General features: G+C 41.8%; 1 protein-coding gene across 2 annotated transcripts in view; it reads left to right on the top strand.

Moving 5' to 3' along the window:
• fbln1 (fibulin 1) overlaps window positions 1–14,899 on the top strand; it is a 34,491-nt gene extending 19,592 nt beyond the window's left edge. The window contains exons 15-17 of one of the 2 annotated variants that reach the window (XM_075470318.1): window positions 2,550–2,695; window positions 4,593–4,733; window positions 14,069–14,899. In XM_075470318.1, the coding sequence (XP_075326433.1) occupies window positions 2,550–2,695; window positions 4,593–4,733; window positions 14,069–14,208 (427 nt within the window). In that variant the 3' untranslated portion in view covers window positions 14,209–14,899. The remainder of the gene's footprint in view (window positions 1–2,549; window positions 2,696–4,592; window positions 4,734–14,068) is intronic. The other variant, XM_075470319.1, reaches the window with a different exon arrangement.
• Window positions 14,900–27,110: the final 12,211 nt, after the last annotated feature.

Genomic DNA, 27,110 nt, shown 5'->3' with positions numbered 1-27,110 from the left:
TAGAAAGGTAATGTAATTGCACATATTTGACCATATTATCGCTTTCTGTGATCTGATGCAAAAAAAGAGTTAAAGATCTTCTAATGCCAAATTGAACACAAGGCAACAACTGAATTAATTGGAAATAAAAGTTTCCTGATTAAGTTCACTAAGATTTTCTGTATCGGTGATATTTGTAAATGAAAAAAAATCACAAACAGAAAAGTAAAATATCCAATCTCTCAACTATACTCTTTGCATATACAAAATACAATCAGTCTATGCACCAACATTTTTTTTTTACCATTCATAAAGTAATTCCATACCTCCAAATTGCAGTCACAAACCAGATTGGGTCTAATGTATTGCTACTCCCACTTCCCAAATGTCAGTTTTTGGACCACATCTACATCTTCCTGCGGCAGTTATTTTCATGCACGTCTCTTTAGCTTCCATTATATTTTGGGCTTAATGTGAAATGCACAGATTTCCACTGCATACTGCGGGTGTAAACCCCAAAGCAGACAGATAATCCAAATGAAGGCTGAGTAAGTGACACGCGATGGGATGCAGCGGCAAAAGTAGGGAGAAATGTGCACCAGCCGGGGAGAGTATAAATAGTTTGACATGCTGTGAGGCCACTGCCCGAAGGCTGCGGCTTTTAATAACTGTAAATTCAGATGTACTAGGTTCCTCCTGTCCTGAGCTGTCAGGCCAGTAAAGATGCACTTGGTTCCTAGTGGGGATATCCTTAAAATAAGAGCATAGTGGTGCGCAGGAGTTTTTTCCTCCCCTTTGACATTGAGTTATGGGGCTCTGGGCTCTGGCCGGTGGTCTGAACAATTTGTGGTCCAGCAACATCACCGCGCGCAAAATGAATGATGCCCTGCAGTGTTTGTGTTGGGGCGTTATCAATGTGCCGACTATAAATAATAATTACCAAAAAAATATAAGGCCCTACGCTTGACCAAAGCACTTTCATCCAGAAAGTCTGTTTTTCTTTCTGGTCTGAAAGTATTGGGGTTTTTCTCCTGGGCTGGGCCACGTGAGGCATGGGGAGATGAAGAAGACGTGCATGTGTTCATGTGGCCGTGCATAACATAGGCGCACTTACACACAGAATAGAACAGCATGTCTACATGAATGAATGCACATCATTAGAAATGGATATAGAAATACACACGGAGGCACATTAGGTGCAGATCTGCAAACAATGGAATTATCTACACTAACTACCCCTTCTTTGAAGTTCCTGTCTGCATGCAAAGGGATGGGGGGGGGCAGTTCACCCTGGGTCACTGTCCTCTCGTAAATTCACTCTCTACCCCAACAGCTTTCACCTCATCCTCTAGAGCCCTGCTCAGGTCTTACTGCTGCTTGGGCCGTGGTATTATAAACGAGAAGAACATTTTGTGGGTTTGGCCCGGGCTAAAGCAAAACTTGGACCCACCCGCTAATTGCTAATTACAAGCCCCTACCCAGTGGTGGCTTGACTTTTTGTCAGGGGCTTCGCTCCTCGCTGTCCATGAAAGGAGCCCTGCAACCCAAGCTGGCCCTGGGCTTTGAGCTGCAGCAGATAGGTCCCCTGAGGAGCACCAGGGATCCACAGCCCATGACTCACATGTGGCTGTATGACTGCCATGCACATTAACTGGACTCATACATGGTAACATGGATGTTTTCATAGCCCAGAGTAACCATGCATTGACTTGTTTCCACTGCAAGGTCTGAGCATGAGTTTAACTAGTTGAAATTCAAAATCAAGACTTTCATTTGTCTCGAATGTTCCCCATTGTTTCAGAGACAAACCGTTGATTTATGATGTTATTAATTCCTTGAAAAAACACTCTCTAAGTCTTATGTAGCTGACAGGAAGTAAAAAGTGATGCTCCAGGTGGTGTTAGCTTTAGGAGCCACCCAAGCCCCTCCATTCTCTCCGACCTGTCACTGATTAGTCTGTGGAATAAACAAAGCCCTAAATAATAGGATGAGAGCCGCCCGGGGGAGAGACTGGGGAGTTGTCTAGTCATGTTACTCACAATTTAGGAGTCTTTTAGAACACTCTCTTGCCACATAAATCCTCCTCAAGAGATTATCTGATGTGAAGCTGGGGATGCTCGGCAAATCCAAATATTTTCCTGAACAGGTTGTGGATCATTCTTTGTGAGTGCAGTAATTCATTTCCCACACAGCTTGAAATAGGCTATCAGAAAAGCATCAATGGTTGGTGGGAGCCTCCACAAGCTATAAAGTGTGAGCTTTGGCTATTGCTGGTTTATTATTCTTTCAAACCACAGAGAATTTGATTATTTTTGATGTCGAGTGCTATATCCAGCAACCCTGCTGGCTTGTTGAGACAGTTTGTCTCGCAGCAACTGCAGGGGTCCTACTAAGTTCTTGATTATGCAGTTGGCTGAACCCAAGGATGCCCTGTTATTGTTTGCTTTAGAAAATAAAGGCTGCTGCCTCAAAAGACTTTTACCCAGAAAGTGCATAAAGGCTGGAGGCAATATCTGCATTGGTGTTTTCAAAATTTTTGTTGCAAAAATATGTTTTATTCTCTTCTTTAGAGCAGCAAGGCTTGAACGCTCTGACACTGTTCGCTGCATGAAATCCTGTCAGCCCAATGACATCGCCTGTGTTCTGGACCCCACGCACTCGGTGGCCCACACCTTCATTTCCTTGCCCACCTTCAGAGAGTTTGCACGGCCAGAGGGTAGGTACAAGTCCATTTTTTTTGCCTGGATAATCATACAAAGTATTTTGTTAATGCCGAAAAAGTGCAAGAAAGAGGCAAAAAGAATTTCCAAGGAGACTACAGTCTAGAATCTGCTTTTAATCATTGTGTTATGTTAAAGTCAGAGTAATGTAGGGATTAATCTGTGTTCTGAGTTTGTCACATCACAGAAAAATGTGTTATTAACCACCCAGCCAAACATGAATGGTAAAAACAGTCGCCAAGTATATAAAAGATATCAAAGTCATGAGAAAATGTTTTGAGATAATAGGGGCGTGTCCGCTGAGGAAGCTGATTGACAGATCTCAGACTAACTGGTCAAACAGAGTGGAGTTCTTTTAACTGAACTTAGATTTGAAATCACAAGCACATGTTCAGAATAGCATGCATTCCCGTCACCTTTCAGCTTTGGACCAAGTTACAAATATCGTTAATTAGACAATTTAATCTCACATGGAAAGTATGCCCTGCCTACGATACCGTCGAGGTTGCTAGTTTTAGAGGGGAAAAGTCAATACATGGCACAAGAAAAAAGCTGCGTGTGTTAGGCCAAAACCAAACTTTTAAAATGCCTGTTATCATATATGTCTGACCCAAATCGTACACAATCAGAGCCCTCAACCCAGACTAACACACCCAGATAATGTGATAGGGGGTTGCTGAATCAAATGGGCCTAGACACTCTGCGCAGGAGTGTATCATTTCAGCCAAGTTTCCAATGAAGCTGCTTGTATTTACAAATGTTTTCTTTTACTTTTGTCGGATGGCTAAAGGTGTCTGAAACTGTGCCTAAAAAGCAGAAAATTAAGACTGTGTGTCAAAGACTGTCTCTGCTCTGGAAAAAACCCCACCTGATTTCATAACTGCAGGTTCATTAATCAATAATCACCATGCAGTGATTTTGGCTATAGCCTACTCTATCAATGCTGTAGTACACCACATTGGTTAATCCTATCATGTTTCGGTGAAAATTTGTAAAACTACAAAGTGAAAAATGATGTGGGTTATGACAATGATCAATAACTTTCTAGCACTGAGGCTCTGCAGAAAATCAACCAACAGAGTGTCTGTTGTGTTATCACCGGTTAATGTACATTGATATGCTAGTCCTGGAAAAATGCCAGAAGGTACCTTCTGCATCACTGTCTTGACACGACTCAGTGATAAAGAGTAATAATTGTGCATGGTTTTTCATAGTTGTAATGGTGTTGTTGAATTTGAAAATGTACAAATAGTAGAAGCTTTTCAATATTGTTTTCACTTGTGAAATAAGTTCTGGTTTTATTCTTTTCGGGAACTCGCAAAATGAAATGCAAAAGTACTAAAGTAAGTACTAAGTATTACAAAATTTCTTTAATTTAGTGTCATTGTCCTCTGCTTTCCCCCCGCTTTTGTTCAAATGTATCTTTCTAAATCTCAGGGTTCCCTTCTACTGCAGTTCCCTGCAGTCGTTGGAATCCATGACTATCTCTGCTCTTTAAAAAAAGTAAAGAAAAAGAAGCTTGGCTTGCCCTCACCAGAGCGAAAATGCCATGCTGGTTGAAAATAAGTAACCACAGTAATCATTCACAGGCAATGACAGCTGACAAGCATCTATTGGCCAGTGTGCAGTGCATGTTTCAGACGCACTCATGCTCAACGTCACAGGGATTTAAGTTCTTGTCATTTCTCATGAGCTCCAAGTTGGGGTGCAAAGGGCTCAAGGCCCTGTCGCTGAACAACTGTAGTGAAAAGCTTCAACCTTTCTGTGACCCTCTCAGCATACGATTAACACGGACCCTTCCGTCTCCCATTTTATTGTTTAGTACAAGCTTGGCGGAGCAGTCCAGTGTCATTATGTGGAAGTTTTCTGTGTCTAATTGTTATCTTCCAACAGATATTGTTTTCCTGAGAACAACTGTCCCGGCTTATGGGTCCTATCACTTGGGCAGTTATGATGTCAAGTTTGACATCCTGGAGGGCAACATTGAGAATGCCTTTGACATTATCAAGCGAGTAGAGAATGGAGTGTTTGTGGGTAAGTACATTTTGACAATAGTAGCTTTGTCATGCAACACGTGCCAGCCTATGACCTCTGAGACTGGAAATTGTATTCTCTTTTTCAAAAAGGAGGTAGCTTTTAGATATGGATATTTATTTTCCGACAACTCAAACTCACATGGGTACGTCGAAAAGGGACTTAATGCACAAAATATTCCATAAGGAATGTCCAGACTCCTTGACATAAGTGCATCTGACGCAGCCTGTGATGGTCTTGGCAGCACAGTGGCTTCATGTAGCTGTCAGCATCTTCAAGGGGACTCTTGTGTGTCTGTGTGTTGGGAGAGCTGTCCTCTCAGTGGCTCTGTGAGACAGACGAAGGCCTGTTTCTGTCTCACCAAATATTTGGCATTGGTTTACACAGTGCTGTGGTTAAACAAAGTACCATTTAATTCACTTATCCACGGCTGTGCTTATCCCGAATATCATTATTTTCCATAACAACAACTTAATATCGGCCTGAATGTCCGGGATCAGAGTGAATTAATCTGCGCTTGTGTTTGCATATGCAAACGTGCATGAGTGATTGCAGCTGACAGGCACTTCATCACAACTACCTGTTGAGTGGCTGCCACCATGCAAAAAGAGCCGTGCACTGCATCAAGTGGGAGATGCAGATATCATCTCCAGAGGAGTGTAACAACAGCATTTCTTTGGGTAGATGCCATTCCCATCTTTTAGTTTGGCGGTGACCCGAGGCTGCTGCACGACTGTGGGAGAGCTGAAGGGAGGCTTGGCCCCAGCAGGATGAGGGTGCGCTCAACCCCAGGTTGACACATTGTTGGGTCTGTCAAAGTGTTTTTGTTTTGGTTGTATGCTGAAATGCAGGCAGGGTGGTGGTGGAAGGACAGTTTCTTCTTCGTTTTCTCTTAATGATGGATGAAGGGATGGCCTGTCAGTGCTCACATCTGGCTTCACAGAAAGGAAGGGAGGGAGGAGAACAGAGTGTGTGGCTGTCTCTGGTTAGGGCTGGATGGTGGGAGCACACAAGTGTTCCTCTACTGTACAGTTGCAGGAACAGATGTGTGCTTATCAAACACACCCAAATTCATGCAAAGATACACGAGAAAAATGCTCTTCGCCAGTGTTAATTCACATAATTCACTGCAAAAGCTGCTATAATTATAAAGTACTCTCTTATAATAGTATGTTTTTGTTGGAATGAACAATAGTGTAATTCTACTTATTTTGTGATCTATCATCTCCTGCGAGTGTCTGTGTGCATATGTGCAAAAAGGATTTAGGTTAAATTCCCTGTTTACAGCAGTGCTCATTTGGAGGAGTAATGCGTGTGCGTGCGCAAATGAAGGAGTGAGAATAAAACGGCAGAGCGAGAAAGACAAAGTGTGATGAGAGAAATGGGAGAGAAAATATGTGCAGAAGTAATCCTGGGCGCTGTGCTTCATGTGGTTGAATGTATTGTTCCATTTCCCCACGCTAGGCCTCAGTGTCTCGCCGAGCATTAGAGCACTTAAACTGACGACCACATGAAAGAGCTGTTTGCGAGGAGCCACTTCTCTCCCAAACCCATCAGATGCTTATTGGATGCAGCTTTTGCATGTTAGCACCAGTTGCACATCACATATCCAAATTGAGGCCCTGCATGATGGAGTCTTTGGTCACTGACAACTTGCTGTGAAGTGTGGCGTCCGTGGTGCGTCGAAGGGCTCATGCTTTTTATTTAGTGGGTTGTGCTGCTGGTGCTTTGGCCCGCAAACGCTGCTGTTGCGTAACCATTGTATGAGGCTCGCTGACGTGTCACACGAGGAAGCTTTAGTTTCCAGTATCTCCAGTGTCTCCAACAGTGGTATTTCGGCTTGGTGGGATGTGAAGAGCAGCAGACTTTGAGGCTCCAGTAATGAACAAGTGTGTGAACTCAAACTACCTTTGGTCATTATTTTTGGCCACTGTTTGTGTTATTGAAAGCGACAAAAGAGGCAATTAACAATCCTCAGAATCCATTGCTAACTTTAAAAAGGAATTCCTAAAAGGTTTGATTGGCTGACGCTCTTTTCCGTTCTGCTCGCTTGCCCTCTCTCAGCTGCACACTTCGGCACAAAGTGTACGCATAGACATGCACACACGAACACAGTACTGGCCGACGGCACACCACAGTGTAAAAGCCACACCACTCTTTCCTAGTTTGTGGTCATCCATCACTGGTTTTACCAGCACTGTCACATCTGGATGACAACCTTGACAGCCTCTCGCATCTGTGCAAACACAACCATCCCTCAGCACTTGGAAAACAAGATCAGCGCTAATCACACGCTTACAGATCCTCCCGACAGCCGCAGTTGTATGGCAGCGACCGCACCATATCCCTTCAGGTAGACACATCAGAAAGAGTTCAGTTCACAAGAGTTCAGTTCAGCATCCTTGCATTTGTGGCATAAAGATTTGTGGAAATATAAACAGTGATGCAAAGCATTACTCCCACTCAAGTAGCCATTGACTTTGAATTAGGGATAGGTGGAATAGAGCTGATAACGGGATGATTGATTTTGCCAATCTGTGGGTTGATGGTTAACTCTCACTGTCTGATAAAGTGCTTGTGGTATCCTTGTTTGATTACCTCCCAGTCAAATAAATAGTATGCTGCTCTTGTTTTAGCCAGTATTTAGTAGTTATTGACAGATTTTTTTATGGGGCAGATTAGATGTAATGTTTCTTCCCTTGCACTGTGCAAAATATTTATATAACTACAGAATATTTAGACACAACTCTAACGTGATTTGTGGTTTTTCTTGACTCAGCAGCTCCCTGACTAGTTTCCCTTGGTGTAAATCCAATGTACAACACAATCAGTAGACAACAGTGGAATTAAACAGGCAGCACAAGTTTAGTCATCTCTTGGATGTGTTCAAATAACTCCTCTTCGTGAGAAATTATTTGTCACGGTAGAACTTTGCTGCTCCATTAATCATTGCTGGCTTTTCGTGTTTTGTGGGAAAAGAAGATTTTATCATGTATTATTTATGTTTATCTTACTGGAGAACAACCTACACCCCAGTGTTTTCCCTTCAGGATTCACACCTATCCTTTAGGGAAACTGTAAATTTAAGACGCAGCAGCTAAATTCCAGTCATTTTTCCATCGCAGGTGGAAATATGCCTCTTTGTTAAATATGCTGCCCAGAGTATGAATATATTCTGAACTGGCATCTGCACAGAGTTGACAGCCAGATAGATAAATGAAAGAAGTGGAAGTGGACGGTTTGTCTCTGTGCAGGTAGTCATGGTCGTCAGTGCAGCCGTCAACAGTGGCCAGTGGAATGTGAGCCCTGCGTGTGAGACATAACTACTTCTGAGCCAGTGGGGCTTGTGGCGCTGGCTTGCGGCTGCGTTGGTGGGGGGCTGAGGACAGCCACGGAGATAAGCAGAGAAGTAGCTCCTTTACTTTGAGCTGGCTGTCATTTGGATGAATCATGGCGAGGCTGCAAGGGGCCCACCAGAGAGCGCCAAGCCCACGAGGAATCCTTGTGTGGAAATTTCTACAGCTAATCAAAACAGGGTCTTTTCCACCCAACAACCCCACAGTCAAAATATGCAACTTTCCCCTCGGGTGGTCCACCACAATCAAATGTACTGATGAAGAGATAGTGATGTAGAGACATACCACGTGTGAACACAAAGTACATATTACTTGCAATGAAACTGTCTACATAATTCATCATGATACACTTATCTCCTTCAGTTTGGTTATCTGTTTAATTTATGCTCTTCATTACTCTGCGCTTTCAAACAGTATGGTTTCAGAAAAGTCCAGCTTTGTTTAGTCAACTGTTAAATTCACTAAATTAGTCCTGTATTTTGTCTGCGCTTGTAGAGTGACACGCCAAAGTCGATAGCAAAGCGTCACAAAAGCTCCTCTGCAACTTGTATGCTTTACTCCCATCATTTAGGCAGAGTGTAATAAAAGAGTCCTTATTTAGAATGCAAACAAAGCAGGTTTTCATCACAGATCCTTTCCATTTAGTCTGCATTCAAGTCTATTTTATGCCTCTTAGTTATGGCTTTGAAAGGTTACTTGTAATGTAGTGCAAAGGTTGCGGTAAAGATAATGGCGCATGTTATGTCATCTCAGCTGCGCCGGCCCGCAACTGCTAAAACAGACAGTCCGAGAAAAGAACAAACCCCGTGTCCCTGAGGCTACTTTTCAATGATGTCACTACCCAGCAAGTGACACTGTCCAACAATGACCCACGGACCATTTAAGAGATCAGTGACGATGAGTCACTGTTAATTGACCTTAAAATATCATGCCACAGTTGGCGGCCTTACCGAGCTGGGCTGTGCATGGATCCCACCCCCTCCCTGGAGTGGTCGGAGCTGTGTTTGGACAGCCTGACCTGACTGGCCATCCATGTACCAGTGAGAAGGTTGAGATCCAGTCCCTGAGGGTCCTATGCGCTCTGTCTGTATACTGTTGGTCGTGTTGTTATACCGGGTAATTTGAAAGGATTATATGTGTGCCGCAATTACTGGTTATCAAAACTTAAATTGGTTGTTTTACTAGTTCTGTAACAAGGGAGCTAGTTAGGAGTTTCTTTGGAACGTCTTGTAGCTTTATGGACCTTTCAGGCAGTAAAAAAGCGAGTTGTTAAAGAAACCACTCTTCCGCTGTGCAGCAGTAAAAGATGTACTTTGTGTACATCAGTAAAAGATGCAGAATCACTGTAATGATGCCGAAGAATGCCCTCCGGCACCTTCTTTGTATACTGGAAGTTTGTACTCCACCTGGATTCTCTCCAATGGTTTTACCGCAGTGAGCACGCCAGTACATACTTTTCATTTGTCTCTGGTGTTAAACCCGCTCATTTTAGATTTTGTCATCGCTGAGTTGTAGAAACCAGAAAACCCAGAAATTGTACTGTTTACATGTAACCCTTCAATATGACAGACCTTGTGGCCATAAAGGATGACAAATGCCTACTGGCATTTGCTTCACTTTGTTTTGTGGGAGTGTCTCTGCTACTTGCATGCATTTATTCAAGGTTATTTTCTGCTTAAGGGGATACTTTATGGCGCGGCACAATGTCTTGGCGATTGGACAGATTGTGCAGCTGCCTGTTTGATGGTGGCTGTTTGAGCAAGTGGGGTCACCTTTGCACCCTTTGGCAGATACGTCAGTGAACTGGAAGGAGACCACAAACCTTCTCAGGGTTACAACTGGAACTTCTGCTCAGCCTCGCCAGGCCTGCAATGACTTTGCAACCAATTCACAGGGCCAATAATCATCCGTAGAGGTTTTGAAAACCTCTGCATGTTTATTTATATCAATCTCAGGTGGTGTGTTCGCCAATCAGAGTCAACCTGTTATGTGGCTGTTGGCCTTTTTCCTTAAAGCTTGGGATGAAATGTTAAAGATGAGTATGCGGTTGTGGTTTCACCTCAGGTTCACTGTGAGTACGTTGAGGCCCAGCTGTTAGTTGATGCTTTCCCCTCATTGAGGATACCACTGTGCTTTTGATGGGAAGCTTATGGAAACACAGAGTCATAATGTTTGGATTTCACAGAAGCTTTTAAGGGGTCACGTAAAATTGCATTAGTGTCAAAATCCTTTGTGTAGAATTGGTCACATGAAGCCACATTGTAATATAATTATAACCATGTTCTTGTCTTTAGGGCTGTGCAAAAAAGTTGACTCAAACAACAAGGTGTTTCTTACAATTCGACAACACACTACAGGAACTGTGATACTTCTCAAAGGTTCATTTTTGTTGTCATGCTTTAGAGCATGCAAAATTCCGAAATTTGAGCTGAGGAAAACCAAAGTGTGCTTCATGGTTTAGGATTTTTTTTTAATTTTCTGCCACGAGCTCAGAGGAAATTTGGAGCAGTTATATGGCACAATAACAGACTTTCTGTTCTTGAGAAAACACTTATTACTCTAATTAGACCACAAAACAAATTTACAAAACACTAATGGGCCTCAGACACATTCCACATACTGTCCTCTTTAGAAGCCCTTGCTAAATTTTAGTGTAGATATAATGTGCGTCTCAGTTTTTTTTAGTATTGAGTGATGTGGAAAGATTGTTTAGCTTCTTTTCATAGAACCAGTCTGCAGGAGTTTTAGAGGAAAACTCAGTTGACCCTGATTAAAAATTGTTTTGTCCTCATTAGATGTCAGCCACACTTGCTTTTTACTGCAATTAAAAATGAGCACTTGCATTGATTCAAAGGACAAATCAAATCTTTGGAACTCACTAATAGTTTGGATTGGTCAACTTCGAATTTGCGTGACATCTCAGTTGGCTTGTGTCAGAAAATAATTTTCCCACTCAAAATTCCGTCTCTTTTTCCATGTCACTTATTTTCTCAATGTTGCAGCTGGTGTTATGTTAAAGCAAAATGTTGTTCTGTCTGATGGCATCGATGGTTTGGAAACAATAAAATCAGGCACGCGCCTCTCTGTCTAGCATCACCATGCAACGGAATACCAAAACACCAAAACAGGGGGGGGGGCCAAACCTGGTAAGAGTGGGCCCCATTCCTCACTCCTCTGAGGGCTTATCTCCAGAATCTGCTGAAATCTCCTATTTGCCCACGGATCATACTCAGAAAACGATGAGAAAGCAAAATAAAGTGACGGAGAGAAGAAAGACAGCAGTACTTAAAGCTTGTCCCGCCCAGAGTTAAGGATGAATTCCTGGAGGAATGCCTCCATGGCTGTATTGCGTGACTGCGACTGCTCCCCTCCATCAAACACATGGGACTCATTTACCCTTGTGGGCCACAGTGATGGTGCCACAAACACCAGGGCCCCCTTAGGAAGGGAAGAGAGGGGGAAAAAAGAAGAATGAGTGGGTGGGGGATCTGCCATCATACAATGCCAGTGTCCCAAAGGACCCAGCCAATGGCGCATAATGAATCATCATTTCCCCTGTTGTGAATGACAACCAAATGTGTTTTACTTTTTTGTAACAAGTACCGCAGAGTAGAGCCTCAGAATTCAAATTGATCGAGGCAGTGATCCTTCATCATTTTTATCCATGCTGAGTTAAACTCTTGAGTCACCCTAATGATAACTTGAACACTACTGACTCAGTAGAAACACAAGAAAATGGGGAAAAAGAAAGAGGTTGGTTGTTGGTGTGACAGAAGAACAGTGAAGCAGTTGTGCAGCCTGACTGAAATCTGGTGATAGCTGATCTAACGGGCCAGAGTTGAAATGTCACCAAACTTCTTCAGAGCTAGGTCTGCTGACAGCCTGTATAAACACTGGCATTTTTTCCCCCCTGTAATCGCATGTTCTCTTAAAAAGAGCACCCAGTGAATTCCACGGGAATTCGGTAATGCTCTGTTGCTGTATGTTTATTCTTCCATCTGTTTTACGGAGACTTTAATGTGTCTCTGATTCATGAGGTTTGTCATGGGCAGTTTTTCAAGCTCGTGAACAACACACTTTATTTGAACACTCACCGAACTGCACCAGCTGGTACAGTGGCACACCTGGAAAAGGAGCATTTGTGGCAATTGAAGCCAGAAACTGATATATATTTTTTTCATCCAAGCATTAAGTCTTAATATATCACCAGGCCCCATGCAGTATGCTGTAACATGAGACTCATCTACTTATCCTTTAGAGGGCTATTGGGTGTTGCTGAGACCTATCCCAGATAATACTGGAAGAAAGTCAGGGTACATTCTGGACATGTCACAGTCAGTATAGCCAGGTCAAACTGCAGTTTTAGTTCAGCTACGCCACTTTTTGGTGGACCTATTACGTCACAAACACAATTTTGCAGCAAATTAATACAATGTGGAGCAAATCAGAGAGATTTATAGTTAGTGCTGAATGCTTTCCGTTTTTTTGACACTTGAGATGTACACTATCCCTTCTGGTTGTTCTGTTGGTACAGACTACTTTTATGTCCGGATCAAAGCCCAGCATGTAAACTGGGGGGTTATGCACAAAACTCCTATCAAAATGATTGCCCTTAGACGCTGTTTTGTGTTGAACAGCAGTTATTGCAGGATGAAATATTTCAGTAAAAACTGCCGATGACGATGTCTACATTGTAAACAACACATCATGTCTACACCAGCGACATTTCATGTTTAGTTAGCTTTTGATTTGCAGATCCCCATGTTATCTAACACTTGTCATGTTCAGAATTTCTATTTCAGATTAGCTGTAAACAACACCATCCTTTCACCTAGTCTTCTCCTGAAGATATTTTCTGTAAGAGATGTATCAGCTGAGGAGATATGTTACATTTGGACTCTCCAAAAGTCTGCTGCTTATGTATAATACCTAGTTCGTTTCCATGGTTGTTTACTGGATGTTGAACTAAGTGTGTATGAAATACTGACATCGAGCAATCACGCTGGAGATAGAAACCATATCAAATCCACTGACAATAAATTACATTCACATCAGTGGGCTAGATTCCCCCGAAGAGAATTCAAGCAATTTTGTCACCCCCCTAAAAACCTTTGTTTTCTAGGAAAAGCCCCACCAATATTTATTCTGGTTTTCTACTTTTGCCTATCCCAAATTCACTTCCCCGCTGCATACTCTGCATATTTTTGTATCTTTGAAAAGATAGATTCACACAGCATTGCTGTAATAAGAATGAACTCTATTTCTCAAATATGTAACCACGAACCTCTTACAAAACAACATTCACAACAGCTGATTCCACCACTTTAATGTCTTGCTCTGAGCAGTTCTGTGTGCCTTTTATGGTGGTATATATATCCCAAGTGCTACTAGATGGTGGCACAAATATGGACACTCTGCTGTGAACCCACTTCACAAATAGATGCACAAAAAAATAATGTATTCTAAAGTAATCAAAACACACCAAATCATCTAGATACTACTTGAAATCTAGTTTTGAGTAATGTTTTTTTTTCTCCTCATAATTCTTACATACATACAGTAGGGAGAGGAATTGGTTAGAAGGAAGGTGGAATATCTATGACATGCATCTGTCATTGGAGTTTCAGGTTTTTTCAGGCCAGAAGGTCTGACCATGCCGAACCTGCATTGCTGTACAGATCAACTGGCAAAAGAGATCTTATTTTGGGGAAAGGGTTTATTATTACTGCTTTGTTAGCTAGCTAATCATTAAGTTTCATAAATTATGGAATCAAAATAAGCATAATGTCTGTGACACTGTTTAATGATAGGCTACTGCCAAGTTTTTAGTCATCTTGCTGTTCCTGTTTGAGTCCTTTTTCACTTCAGATAACGACCATGTAGTGGACATATAACAGACCGACAAACCGTAGCTTCATTGTTAAGAAGAAAATGACAAAAACTCACACCGGTATCACAATTCCTTTTTGTCTCCCTCAGGTGTTGTTCGCCAAGTAAAGCCTGTGATTGGTCCAATGGAAACAGTGCTGAAGCTGTCCATGCGCAACCTGTCAGCTCAGGGCGACTCTGGCCAGAACCTCGTCAACGTTCATATCTTTGTGTCAGAGTTTTGGTTCTGAGAGGCGGATGCCACATTTTACTACACCTATTAAAACATCTATTGTCAACACTGTACACTTTGTTTCGTTATATCAATTCATAAATCTGAGTCAAGGTTTTAATGTTATGTTTTGACTATGTTATTACTTTTGACTGTTGCTAAGATCAAAGGCTGCTACCTACCTCTGTTTGGAGCTTTTGGTTGTTTTTATGGCACGTTCGGTTTGAAGTGCACAAATTTGAAAAACTATATCATGTCATTATAAAGATATCTCAGACATTCAGACTTTTTTTTGTTTGTTGAAAGTGCATGCAAGTAGAGAAGTCATTAGGGTATGATTAAATGTATCTACAGTATATACTTTCCGTAGCATTATAAGCCTTTGTTCTTGTGACATTTACTTTTCCTTTCTTAATATGTGTGTACTTTGTGTATTTGAGCATTTCTTCCCAATAGAATAAACGCTATTTTAGTTACAGTTACAGCTTGTATTTCATCACAGTACCATTTAAAGAGTAATATTTCAAATGTGTTAATTTGCAGATTTTTCTTGAGTTTTAATGTTATGTTTCATTGCTTTTCAACAGAAAAAGTATGTCATTAGCTTCTGGGTCTGAGTGTATATCTGTGGGTGAGGAGACGGGACAGCTATAATGAAAAACACATATAAACGGCACTAACCGCAGGATGAAAAATCACATTTCTCATCACAGTTTTTCCAGAGGTTCTTGTCACACCACAATTCAAGTTCAGTTCTGCCTCATTATCCCTCTTGACCTGGCTTGATGATTGTTCTTAGGCAGGCATGGTCAGTGAATGCGTACTCAAGGTATTTTAAACTTCATATTGCAGGGTACGGTCTGTCATCGCTATTGTTTTGTTCGCTTGTGCTTCTATGACGGCCAGTGTAAAATTCCAAATGGGCATGGAAATTGATCTGAGGAAAATAAGCTTTACTATCTAATAATGCGTAAATCCTAGTAAGTAATCCTTCAGATAGACATAATAATGCTTGAAGTGCAGTATCAGACAATGATATATTCTTATCCATAAAATGTCAACTTCACACATGAAATAGGCTACACAGTCTACATTTTTATCACAGGTCATTATGAGGTCAGTGGATGGATTCACCCCCTCTGTTCAGTATGCTGGTGGTCCTTTTCAAAATAATTCAGTTAGTGGATATCGGGCTATATAGGATTTCTTTTTAACAAGACAAGGGGCTTCCCTAGTATTATCACAGGTAACATGACTTCTGATGGAAAAATACTTTTTTCAAAAAGTTCACTGATAAATGTAATGCTGGTTTTAAGTTTTAAGCCCTCTTGTTTCCCTCCAAAGAAACTTGTCCGAACAGGGTTTTCTGAAAATCCTACCTTAAGAATGTACCTTGCTAGCTAGCTTATAATAGCCTACGGCTAGCTGATAACTTAGTACTCTTTCCTATCATCCAAAATATGGTAACTTCTACCTCCAAAGTCATGGACTAGATAGGGCCCTCCAAAAAAGTCTTCCTGAATTTAATGAAAGTTGTATCAAAACCAGTTAAGATTGACAATGAGTTTGTCAGCTAACAAATTCAAAGTTTTGCCTCACTTGTGAGTACTGATGCCAAATGATGAAAAGAATATTCTATAAAGTAACAACTGTCTGGAACAGTGAGCAATTAAGAACCGTACGGGTTAGAATGGTCATGAAAACTTCATTCAATACCCTGACTGCAGTTATAATAGGAAACTTGATTTTGATAGCTCAGACATGTCAATATTAGTGAACAAACAGAGACATATGAATAGAGCTCTTTCAGCTCGTTTGCTTTTGTTCTTGGCGCTTGGTGGAATGTCAGTTTCCAAGGTTACATTTAGAACATTTTGTTTGTTTTAGCACCCAATGATATCTGTCAAGGGGTGGTTAAGACATATAACAGCTTGTCCTCTGAATGCCCTTAGATGAGTTGGAAGTACAGAAGCTTCTGCTTTGTGTATGCATGGAAACACTGTGAATCTCGGCTCAACTTATGGTCTTTTTGTCAATTTGGTTGAGCACGTGTGCTTTCTTGGGGAGGTGGGGGGGCAGGGTTGCATGCAAATCCTGTCTGGGGCGGTCCATAGAGGGAAACAAGGTGCAAGCAGAAACTAAAGACACTTGGTATGGACAGCAACAATTGTATTCTTACTTTATTTATCATTTATCATTGAACCAGAACCCCTGTTTTCATGAAACTTTAGGGGATGCATGAGACGGAAAGGGAGCTGGGAACATGTCAGTAACGGCCTAACTATGAGACTGCAATCATCACAGTGGTCAGGCATGGCCAAAGCCTCCCAGCACTTCAAAGACAATAGAGGAGGGGGCGCATACATCAGGATCTCAAGTCGTCTGTTTTGATGGGTTTTAATGCTCTACTAAAAGGGGGATATCCTCCTCAGAGGAAATAGAGGCCAGCAGGTCAGTCTTGTGGTCTACATGAAAAGAGGGAGGAAATGTTGTGCATATTTTTCATTTTTTTAGTCTTTGTTTGCGTGTTGACCCCACAACCCTAAATCCATACTTTCACCAAAAGTTTGATGCATGTTTTATAATCCACTTCTTCCAATCTATCCAAAGTACAAAAGAATGGTCTGGTTTTCATGTGGAAATGTTGTTTTAAGGATAAAAAACATTTGACAGAATTGTTTTTTTTTTCTATCAGTTGTTTGTCAGAAGAAAGCTCTGTGTCATTGTGGTATATTGTTAGAACTACGGACATTTTTATTGCACAACCACAAATCACAAATTAAGTGTATTTTAAGAGTGTGTCAATTAGAAGAAACATTTCATTTGTGGTTTAAAACATGAAAATGTCTTAAGTATTGGGCTTGTCTATACTGTATAAGAAAACCCACAGGTAACACAATGAGAAGATTTAAACAGCTGAACATGAACAACAAAAAGCCCTGTAGTCAGACTGTGTGGGAGGACATTACCAAGAAAAGGCCTGGCTGGCCCGTAAGCTACACAGTAAGAAAGACTGGGACAGCAGTCCCCTAGAAGCGTTCGCAAACCACATACATGTGTGGGGACAAATGAGCAAATATCTTCTGCCAGATTCTCCATCCAAAGCCAAGAAGGAGCTGCTTGCACTGGAGGCCTTTGGTATGACTAAACCAAGTGGGCTTGATGAGTCGACGTAATGGCAAGGAAGCAGACTGGTGTGCGTCTGCACTGTTTGTTTGTGTACTCTACTGTGGCACAATGGTGGTCAGGCCACTCAATACAAGTGGTCATGGTGGTGTCTGGCCTGGAGTAGACAGGGTATGGGGCTGATTCGAGTCTAGCCAAAGGGCTGGTGAGGCTGAGCCCAGAGGACCTCAGGAGGCACGTGCTCGGCCGACTCCTGGACTCTCCCACTCCCTCTTTTTCCTGGCGTCAAACTCTGGTTCCCACCGCAACACATGTTGTAGTATATAAGTGAGTTATTTTAAAACATTTAGAAATATTTATTTTTTTCCCCTATTTCGCAACCCACTGCTCCTCATTGCCTTAAATACAAAATATATTTCTGTTCGATGGTTGCCACCACCTAACTAGGGTTTTTTTCTCTTCATTCAGATTGGAATCCTTTCATGCTCACAAAGACAATGGGCTCATTTAAACATTTAAAATGAAACAAAGGGATACATTGTGACTTTATGCCAAGGTATTGCAGAATTACCTCAAGTGTATCTGTTACCTTACAAATCTGAAAAAAAAGAAAGAATTGCTATTAACTGTCTCTGCTGATAAGCAGATTTTATAATATTTCCCCTGAATTTGACAAGTGATGTTTCTGAGGAGTCCAATAGATGGCAGACACATACAACACAACAGTGTTTTAACAATGATCCCTGAACCAGTGTCACCACTACATATTACACGGGCAATAAGAGACAACCAAGATTCAAATGTTTTTACCTCTCAAAAAAGGTGCTGCTGTACAGTCGAATAAACTTTGCAATAAAATGTGAGCTCACTGAATTTTATGCCCATCATTTTAGAATACATCCTTCAGGGACCTGACTCTGACTTTAGCCAAACAAAGTGTTGGATTGCTAAAAAAAAACAACATGAGATACTGATGTGTATGTTTCAGAAAAGTCAGCTGGGGCCTTCACCCAAAATAGCATCATAAATGATTGGCTTCTCAACAATATATTTAGTTACTGTATAGAGTCTTTGTGATATGGGGCTCCTATTATTGCCCTCCCTTAAATCAATGGCATATTTTGAAGTTTAGTGAGATCGACAGTTCACCAATTATAAGGGGGCTCCACCTTGACCCAAAGAAAAACACAAAGCATCCAAGTGTGCCCCTCCATAACTTACTGATTTTAAATGCAACCATTTACAACCGCTACTGAACTCTAACTGTTGCCAGAGTACACAGTGGATCAATCACATCAGCGAATACAAACTGAGGCTGTACTCATGAAAATTCAGAATGCAGTCTCTGTTGTTACAAGCAGCTCAGTACACACTGTGACGTCCATGGTGTTAAAATGGATGAATATGACGGGGAAGGAGGGGAAAAAAGTCCTACCACAATAAACCGTGGTGTGATGGCCACGTAAAACAGACTTGACCTTAAAGACATCTTTCCTCGTGAAATGGATTGGAGCTGTCCACACTTTGATCTCACAGCACATTTGCAAACAGCCTCGCTGACATAAGTAGCCTTCTGACCTCAGATGTTTTTAGCTCTATATTGTAAGTGAAAATGAGTGGAGAGTTTGCTCTGTTTGCCAAAGTGATGTTTTGTCTGTGCCCTAGCCCATATACCCTACTGTCCCTTGTCCGTGGACACTACATGCAATCTCAGATGCCTTTTTGCCTGAGAGTTGTAACCTTAAGATAAAAATAAAAAAGCCACAAATGGACAGGATAGGTTTGCTCTATAATCACATAGAGTTGTAAAGTTTGGCATTTTGTCAGGGAAAACTACATACATACACACGGTATGTTTGTATAAAAGGAGCCACACGTGCTGAAATGGGAAACAGTGTCGTGTAAGTTCACACTTCACAACAATTGCCTCAAAGTCTAGTTGATATTGATTAAAACTAGACAAGTTCATGTTCATTTTTGACCACCTGAAATACTGAACTTGAACTTTTCTCACATTAATATGCCTCTTCCGAATTATCCCTCTTATATGATACATTGTGTCATGTCAGTGCTGTGAAGCACTGGAACTTGGGCTGCACGGCCCTCCGAGCTTTCTCTACATCTATCTGTTTTTTTACAAACAACAAAATGATCAAAAGATAAAAGGGTTGTGGTGCATATCCTACTTTATTTGATCATTTTTGCACACCGATGTAAACATATTAGCCAGCAGTGACATAATGGCAAACACTTCAATCCCACAATTGACACCACAATAAAGTTAACTTCAGCAGCAAGTAAAAACAAAAAGCTACTTCAAAAACATCTGGCCTCAGCAAAATGTTGTTTGCCTAAAAGAAACTAAGAAAATATGCCAGCAGCCATGTGACCAAATCTGATGTTGGTACATGACAGCAGATGCAGCCTAACCCTGAACAGAGACAGTGCGCACTGCAGCTGTCGGCACCAAGGTCAAAGTAAAGTTTAACTTAAAGGTTGTCTCCTCTGACTGTCTTCTGTGTAAAGTAATCTATTACATTCTTCACTTTGCCTTACAATCTTGCCAAGGGCATCCTTCTATCAGCTTGCCCATTCGCTCGTAACCTCTCAGTAAAATCGAATAAGCTAATGCTATGTCTGCTCTGTTGCTACAAAAGTAGAGGAAACCAGCAAACAAAGTTGTCCTTAGACAACAACCACAATCCTAAATAATCTGAGAATTAGTGTTTAGAAGTATTTGGGAGTGTACAACTTAAAAGATACAGCGACGAACAAAGATAAGGCTCTTAACTTTGTACAAAGCAGCCGTCTTACCAAACAACAAATCTGCAAATCTACCTGCTAGCTTTACCCCCAAATAAGTCAGCTGAGGCGCCACAAATAGCAAGAATTACATTACCAATCAAACATTGTCGGACTGCCTGCTATTTACGGGCCTTGACAGAGGAACAAACAATGCCGTCACTGACAAAATTTATGAGCAAAGATATCTGGCCTGTTGATAATGTTTAAGAAGAGCTGTTTCAGGAACTGATGGGACTGGGGCCACAACATATGATTCCAAGATACACTATAATCGCATCATGCATAATACAGCTCTACGACACTACATGGAGAAATATCAAAACGATACTAAAGGATAAGACAGTTCTTGCAACCACATGAGGTGATGTGACAGTCACAGCTTAGTGCATTTCACACTCATTGCAACTTAACAGTTATGTCCTGTGTACTAAGGAGCTGAGAGGAAGCCACACGGCGGTTAATGTTACAGAAAGTATTGGCAGCACAATGTATGAGTTCTAAACATCATAAAATCTGCAATTGATCATGCTCGGATTCAGTAACTAAAAAAACAAACAAAATTGACAGAAACACATGGGTTTATAATGGCAAAGTTCAATCTTTCAGAACACATCTGCATATCGTTGTCCCCTAACCATTGTGTCTGCATACCCTCAGATTTTAAGAAGAGATTCAGAGAATTAATTATCTAATTATTCAGACTCATCAAAAGGAAAAGTACAAAACACATGAAAAGGCACATTGTTAATATGGTCACAGTCACAATGTGTTAGCCTGGAAAACCAGCGCCAACTGCTGGACGGCAAAATGTTTTGCCTGCGGTTGGGTCTGGCCTCGATCCACTTGTCATTTTGAAAATACTGCCCTGAATCTGGCAGATGGCAACTAAACCAATCACAACGCAGAGATGTGTTTTGAATCAACGCGGGCGGGCCAGAGGGTTCTGGTGCGGGGTTTTGAGGGAGTGACGACAGAGCAGTGCGACGTTGGGCAGTGGAAGCGAACATAGACAAGCGAAAGCACAACAAGAAAGATGGCGGCGGCAATGGAACAGTGCTCGTTTGATTCAGCCTTGGCACACAGCCATTATAACGAACAGCCTTGCCACTCTGTATTAAGCCCCATTGTACCGGCTTTTTGGCTGCAGTTCCACCAGAATTCCACTGGGAGCGTCGGTGGAGACCAGAATGAATGGGGCCCTATGGAGCTAGATGCTACAAATGGTCAGTTTCACCTAAGTCTCCTCAAGAGCGCTCAGATTTGAATGTAGTTTCTGAGAGCTCAACATGGGTTTCAAGTAAAAAATCTACTGAACGAGTACATATATCGCTTTGATTTCTTACTGGTTGGCTTCTTGTTGTCCACAACGCGCTAGCATTGTGCTAATGACAGCTGGTCGACCCGCTATGTATGACGTCATATACACTTCAAATCCTTTTTTTAAGCAAATGAGTGGCTCTAAAAATCTAAAACTCAGCCATGGGTATTTTCTAAACACCCTTTTTCGAAAACAACATTCGAATTACTAGAGAAAAAATTATATCTTGAGATAAGGGCACGAAAGGGCGTATAGCTCCATAGGACTCCATTCATTCTGGTCTCCAAAATTGAGCGCCCCACGTGGAAAGAGGGTGGAACTGCAACCAAAATCGCCTCGTTGGAAACCGGAAATGCACCGTGAGTGGCGTATCTGTCCTATTATAGAATCTGTGCTTGGCATCAGTTTTGGAAGAGTCCCCTCCCACCAAAGCTTTCTGTCGCGCTTACTACGTCACAGTCAGTTGCGCTGATTGGTCAGAGCGTTGGCCTATAGGCACAGACGCGGTTTGAAAGACAACGGGTTGTGCTCATCAACAATGTTCCGTTGTATCCATTGATCGGTGCCAGACTAAATTAGACATCCAATCCATTTAGGCTGGTTTATCAGGCTAACAATGTGTGACTTTTATTTTAACATCCATATGTCTCTGCCCACTCAGTATGTCATTTTATTTTCTGCGTGCCTGTGTTAGGATTTAGCATTAATCTGAGATATTCATGACTGGAAGGCCTTTGAATTTTGTACTCTGGCATTGAGCTTTTCTGTGTGAAGTGTAAAATACAGCTGCCAATGATAATTAATGTGTCATTTTGTTTTTAACAGGATGTCTCCTGCCTTTGTTACTCCAGAGATTTGAGGAAATCCAACAAAATGTTCCAAATATTGTTATTCTGACACACAGGGTTGGTTTGGTTAATGGTTGTCTGCCACAGAATACTGCCTAAAGCAAGTCTGTCAAGGTAATATCACTCCATTAAAACAACACTGACTCTGTACACCATTTGTCTGCTGTCCTCATAGTCACCTACGTCATGTCTTTTTCTGTTTCCTTTAATGTCTGAATGTTTAAGTAGATCAAGCTTGCTTGACTCCAACATATTATTTTATCATTTAGGGAAGCCACAATCGTTCCAAAACAGCATAATGTTTTCAAATGATGTAGTTTCATATGTATCACATAGCCTTGAATTGTGACGTAAAGGGTCAATCAGATGTTACAGTGCATTAAATACGTGAATATGTTAGAGTTAAAATGTAGATAAGTTGCAGAAGACTCTGGAAGCCATTGAGTCATTGATCTCAAGATTCTTGAGCATACTGAGCCCAGGATTATTCTCTTTCCCTCACCCTCCTCCCTTTTTTATCCTTTGTTGTGGTCACTGGGACAATCAGTTACAGCCCAACGGAATGGAAACCACTCATTCACTGCCCTTCTACAGCAAGCTATTAAACAGAGGATCCAGTTTCAATGTCTGGGAAGAAAGGCCTCTTAAAAAAAAAGTGGGAAAGTTAGTTCCTCAGAATACTTTGGTGTAATCTTTACAATTAGAAAATACCATACATGTTGCTCACCTGGTGGCTTTAGCTTTAACATTATTAATCCAAAGATCACTTTCAGTAGTTACTTATTTCACTGTTGGTGTTGAGTTTTTGGCAAATGTCCTACAAATATCTTCACGTGTTTAAATTGGAGATTTTAGGTCAGGGTGGAAGTGGCTTCATTCCCAGAGCAATCAAAGAAATTGCAGAAGGACGAATACAACAGTGATGTTGAGGTGAATAAACAACATTCCCCTCCGGAAACCCAATACAACTCGTTCCTGTGAACTGGTCTGTCTGTGTGTCTTGCTGAGGCAACAATGGTGATTTCTGTTTGAGTCTTGTGGGTTCCAATCCCAGACCCTGTCTCCCAATAGGAGCGACAGAAATGGAGGGTCGTGGTCACCGTGAATGCTTTGTTTTCCACAGTGCTGGCTCATTGCTGTCCTGCCCGCAAAGGGACCATCTGCCTTCTCAATTAATAGCCATGTTTGTGCTGCACATTTGTTTGTGCTCTTAGATGATTTTTGTAATAAAACTCAGACTTTCTGGTATTTCACGGATTCTTGGGTGATGACATTGCGCTTCGTTTTTTTAGGCTTGTGGGTCTTTCCTTTGGAAAATGTAGCTTGCAGAAAGCACTGTAGCTGTTTTCTAGTGTGTCTGGGGGATGAAATGAAGAATAGAATGAGTCTTGCTGATGTTCTGTCTACCACAATTGAGAGCAGATCTGCTGTGTACTGACGAACACACAAGATGAGGAAGGAGCCTTTGCCATCTTCTTTGGGAAATCACAATGGGAACTAAGTATTTCAGCCCAGAAAATGTCATTGTAATACCGACTCTATTGTTTTGTCTTAAAATCACAGTTAGTTATTTAATAATGAAAAAAAAATATGAAAGCAATTTCTTCTGTCACATTTGAATAGGACTCTGGCTCAAATGCTCAAATGTTTTCCAAATTTTTGACTTGTTATCGCAAACAGCACATATAAACATGGAAACTGAGCATTCTTTGACAAGAACACTGACATAGTAAACATCAATGGAAAAAAAAAAACTTGACGGTAAATTTAAGAGTGTTCCGTAACTATAAGGATTATAAGGATTCCCTGAATTGAAATGTTTATAAACCATAGTTATGTTTTTACGTACATCGGGAGTTTGGCATTAGTTTCTAATGGACAGTTTTGGACAATCGTGCCCATGGACAACACACAGTCCTTTGCCCAGACCATGTTTTAGCAGGTGCTTGGACTACTTAAATGCTCTTTATGTTGGGGTTAGCCAGGCTTCCTTTTCACGCCTTCAGCTTGTCCAGAATGCTGCTGCTCGCCTTTAAACCAGAGTACCCATGTGTGAGCATATTTCACCAATTCTGTCCGTTCTTCATTGGCTCCCTGTGTGCTTAGAACTGATTTTATAATTCTCTCTCTGGCAGAAAATAGTCTCACTCCACCCTACCTCTCTGACAGTCTTCAGTGATATATTCCCTCTCGGTCCCTAAGGTCTGCTAATCACCTGACCTTGATTTTCCCAAAAACTAGGTTGAAGCTCAGAGGGCTTTCGTAATCACGGCTCCCAAACTTGGGAAAAAGTTGCCATTAGATGTTGGGCAGCCATTTTTAAATCTCCTTTAAAATCACATTTGTTTTGTTTAGATTTTACCACAATGCCAGTTTCACGATGCAGTCCGGTACGGGTCAGTTCAGAACGGTTTGCTTATTTCAGTGTTTCCACTACCACGAAAGTGTACCAGTCCCATGGAACCCGTTACCATTTTTGTAACCCTTCTGCTTGGGGTACCTAGCACACAGAACCGGTTCCAGGCTCTGCTCTCCGTTGTTGGTGAGGAGGCTGTGCAGTGGGAGCTCGATGGTGCTGTGCGAAACGAAAAAGTTTTCCAGCTGATTGCCGCAAAAATGGCAGAGAGTGGTTTCAACCGGACCGCGAGCCAGTGTCGCATTAAGCTGAAGAAGCTTGGAGGTGGTTCGAAATTATGGATGTTATTTGTTATTTGCTGTTATTTGCTATTTACGCTTTGGCACACACTCCGCCCACCCCTGAGGGTCCCCTTTATATAGTGGGAACGCAAGCTGACCCCAAAGCGACCCGACCCGTGACGTACCGTTCTGAACCAGACTGCATGGTGGAAATGAGGCTTTATATACTTCTCTTGACAGTGTTTTTTTTTACGTCTATGTTTTATGTATGTATGAAAATGTATATTTGACTGCACAGCACTTTAAAGCAACTCTGTTGTTTTAAATGTGTTTCCTAAATAAAGTTCGATTTAATTGGATTTGATTGGATTCTTGCTTTGTCACCAAATGTAGAAAGAGGCTTATATTGACAATGACCATCAGTCATCTAGTGGACTGATACAAGGACATGTAAAGGAAACCATACAGCTGTTTTAAACAAGAGTTGCGGGTACTTTTCCAACTCAGCAAATCTGATATCAAATATCTAATATTTGGTTAATGGATTCAAGGTAAACACAAGAAACTTGTGCTAAAGAAAAAAAAAATGGACCAGACTCAGTGAATTACTCCCTATATAGATCAGTGAGCAGTGCTGACCAACATGTCATTGGGGTCATCAGGTGGGAACCTCCTTTCATCAATGTTTCGTCTAGTTGGGCCCACGACATCTCCAGGAGGCTAGACAATGACCACTGGCGTCCCAGAGTCACCCCCCTAATGCCAGCCAACACTGCTCCTCACACCACAACAACCATCTTTTACAGCCACAAGCTACCTCAGCCTCTCACCAACTGCACACCAGTCACAGCGGGGTGGGGATGCAAACCCTGGTTCGGGTAGGGGGAGAAATAAAAGAGTTAAAGATAAGTAGGAATAGGATTCAAACCCTGGTTCGGGTAGGGGGTAATGAAAATATAGAGGGTGCCAGAGGTGGAGGCAGGACAAGACACACTAGCAGATTCAGCAGACAAACTCACCTAAACAGTCCTAAAATCACTAAAAATGCCAGCAAAAACAAAGCCATACAACTCACTCAAAGCCAACTCACCTAAAATGGCCGCCTGGTTTCAAAAGGCTCACATGGACCACACCCTCCACTTAAATATCTTGAACTTCTTCTTTGCTTTTCCAAAAGTCTGTTTACCCTAAGTGCTTCCCCTGCTGGACCCCCAGCTGCCACTGCTTCTTCTAATCCAAATCCATTGACTGGACTTTACTGCCTCATCTGATACTTCCTTCACTATTCTCCTCACACTCTGTCCACTTACACCCAGCTCCCTCAACAATGAGACAACAGAGTTTGAAAAAAATCCTCTACATCCTACTTCCACTGGACAGATTCTAACTTTCCATCCTCGCTGCTCTGCTTCTGGCCCCAACTCCACATATCTCAGCTTTTTCCTTTCATATGCTTCTGCAACTAATTCCTCCCAAGGAACAGTCAGCTCTATGAAATAGACTCTCATTCTACTCCTAGACCACAAGACTGTATCAGGCCTTAGATTTGTAGAGGCTATCTCCTGGGGAACAACAAGCTTATTTCCTAAATCTACCTGCATCTCCCAATCACAAGCATCCTCCAAGCTGCCGTGCCTCCTTATCGTCTTGTTAACTTTCTCCCCCTCTTGAACAAACTGAATTGCAACTCTCTTCACCTTAGACCCTCCTAAGTTTACCTGCCTTCGTTTATCTTCAATACCTGCAGCTAAGCTTCTTAATATTTGGTCATGTCGCCATGTATACCGGCCTTGTGACAGACTAACCTTACAACCTGACAAAATATGCCTTAGATTTGCAGTACCTGAACATAACGAACATAACGGGTTTCTATTGACCCAGAGTTTTAGGTTCTGGGGAGTTGGCAATACATCATATGTTGCCCCTATCAAAAATCTAATACTCCTTTCCTCCATACTCCACAGTTCTTTCCAACTAAGCTTTTTCTTCTCTACACCTTCCCAATTCAATCACCGTCCCTGCTTAGCCTGAGCCACTGCCTTTGCACCCCTTAACATTTCCTCCTGTCTACGAACCTGCTCAACAACAACCTTTCTCTTCTCCTTTGGACCTGCTCTACTCCATACTGGTTTGCCGGGGCCAAGCCCCAAGCCTCCCCGGCCTTGCACATTACCCACAATCTCTGCA

The sequence above is a fragment of the Odontesthes bonariensis genome, chromosome 7 (assembly GCF_027942865.1).
Source record: "Odontesthes bonariensis isolate fOdoBon6 chromosome 7, fOdoBon6.hap1, whole genome shotgun sequence".
Taxonomy (NCBI): Eukaryota; Metazoa; Chordata; class Actinopteri; order Atheriniformes; family Atherinopsidae; genus Odontesthes; species Odontesthes bonariensis.
The sequence above is the reverse complement of the archived record's forward strand: the minus strand, read 5'-3'. Positions and strand labels throughout refer to the sequence as shown.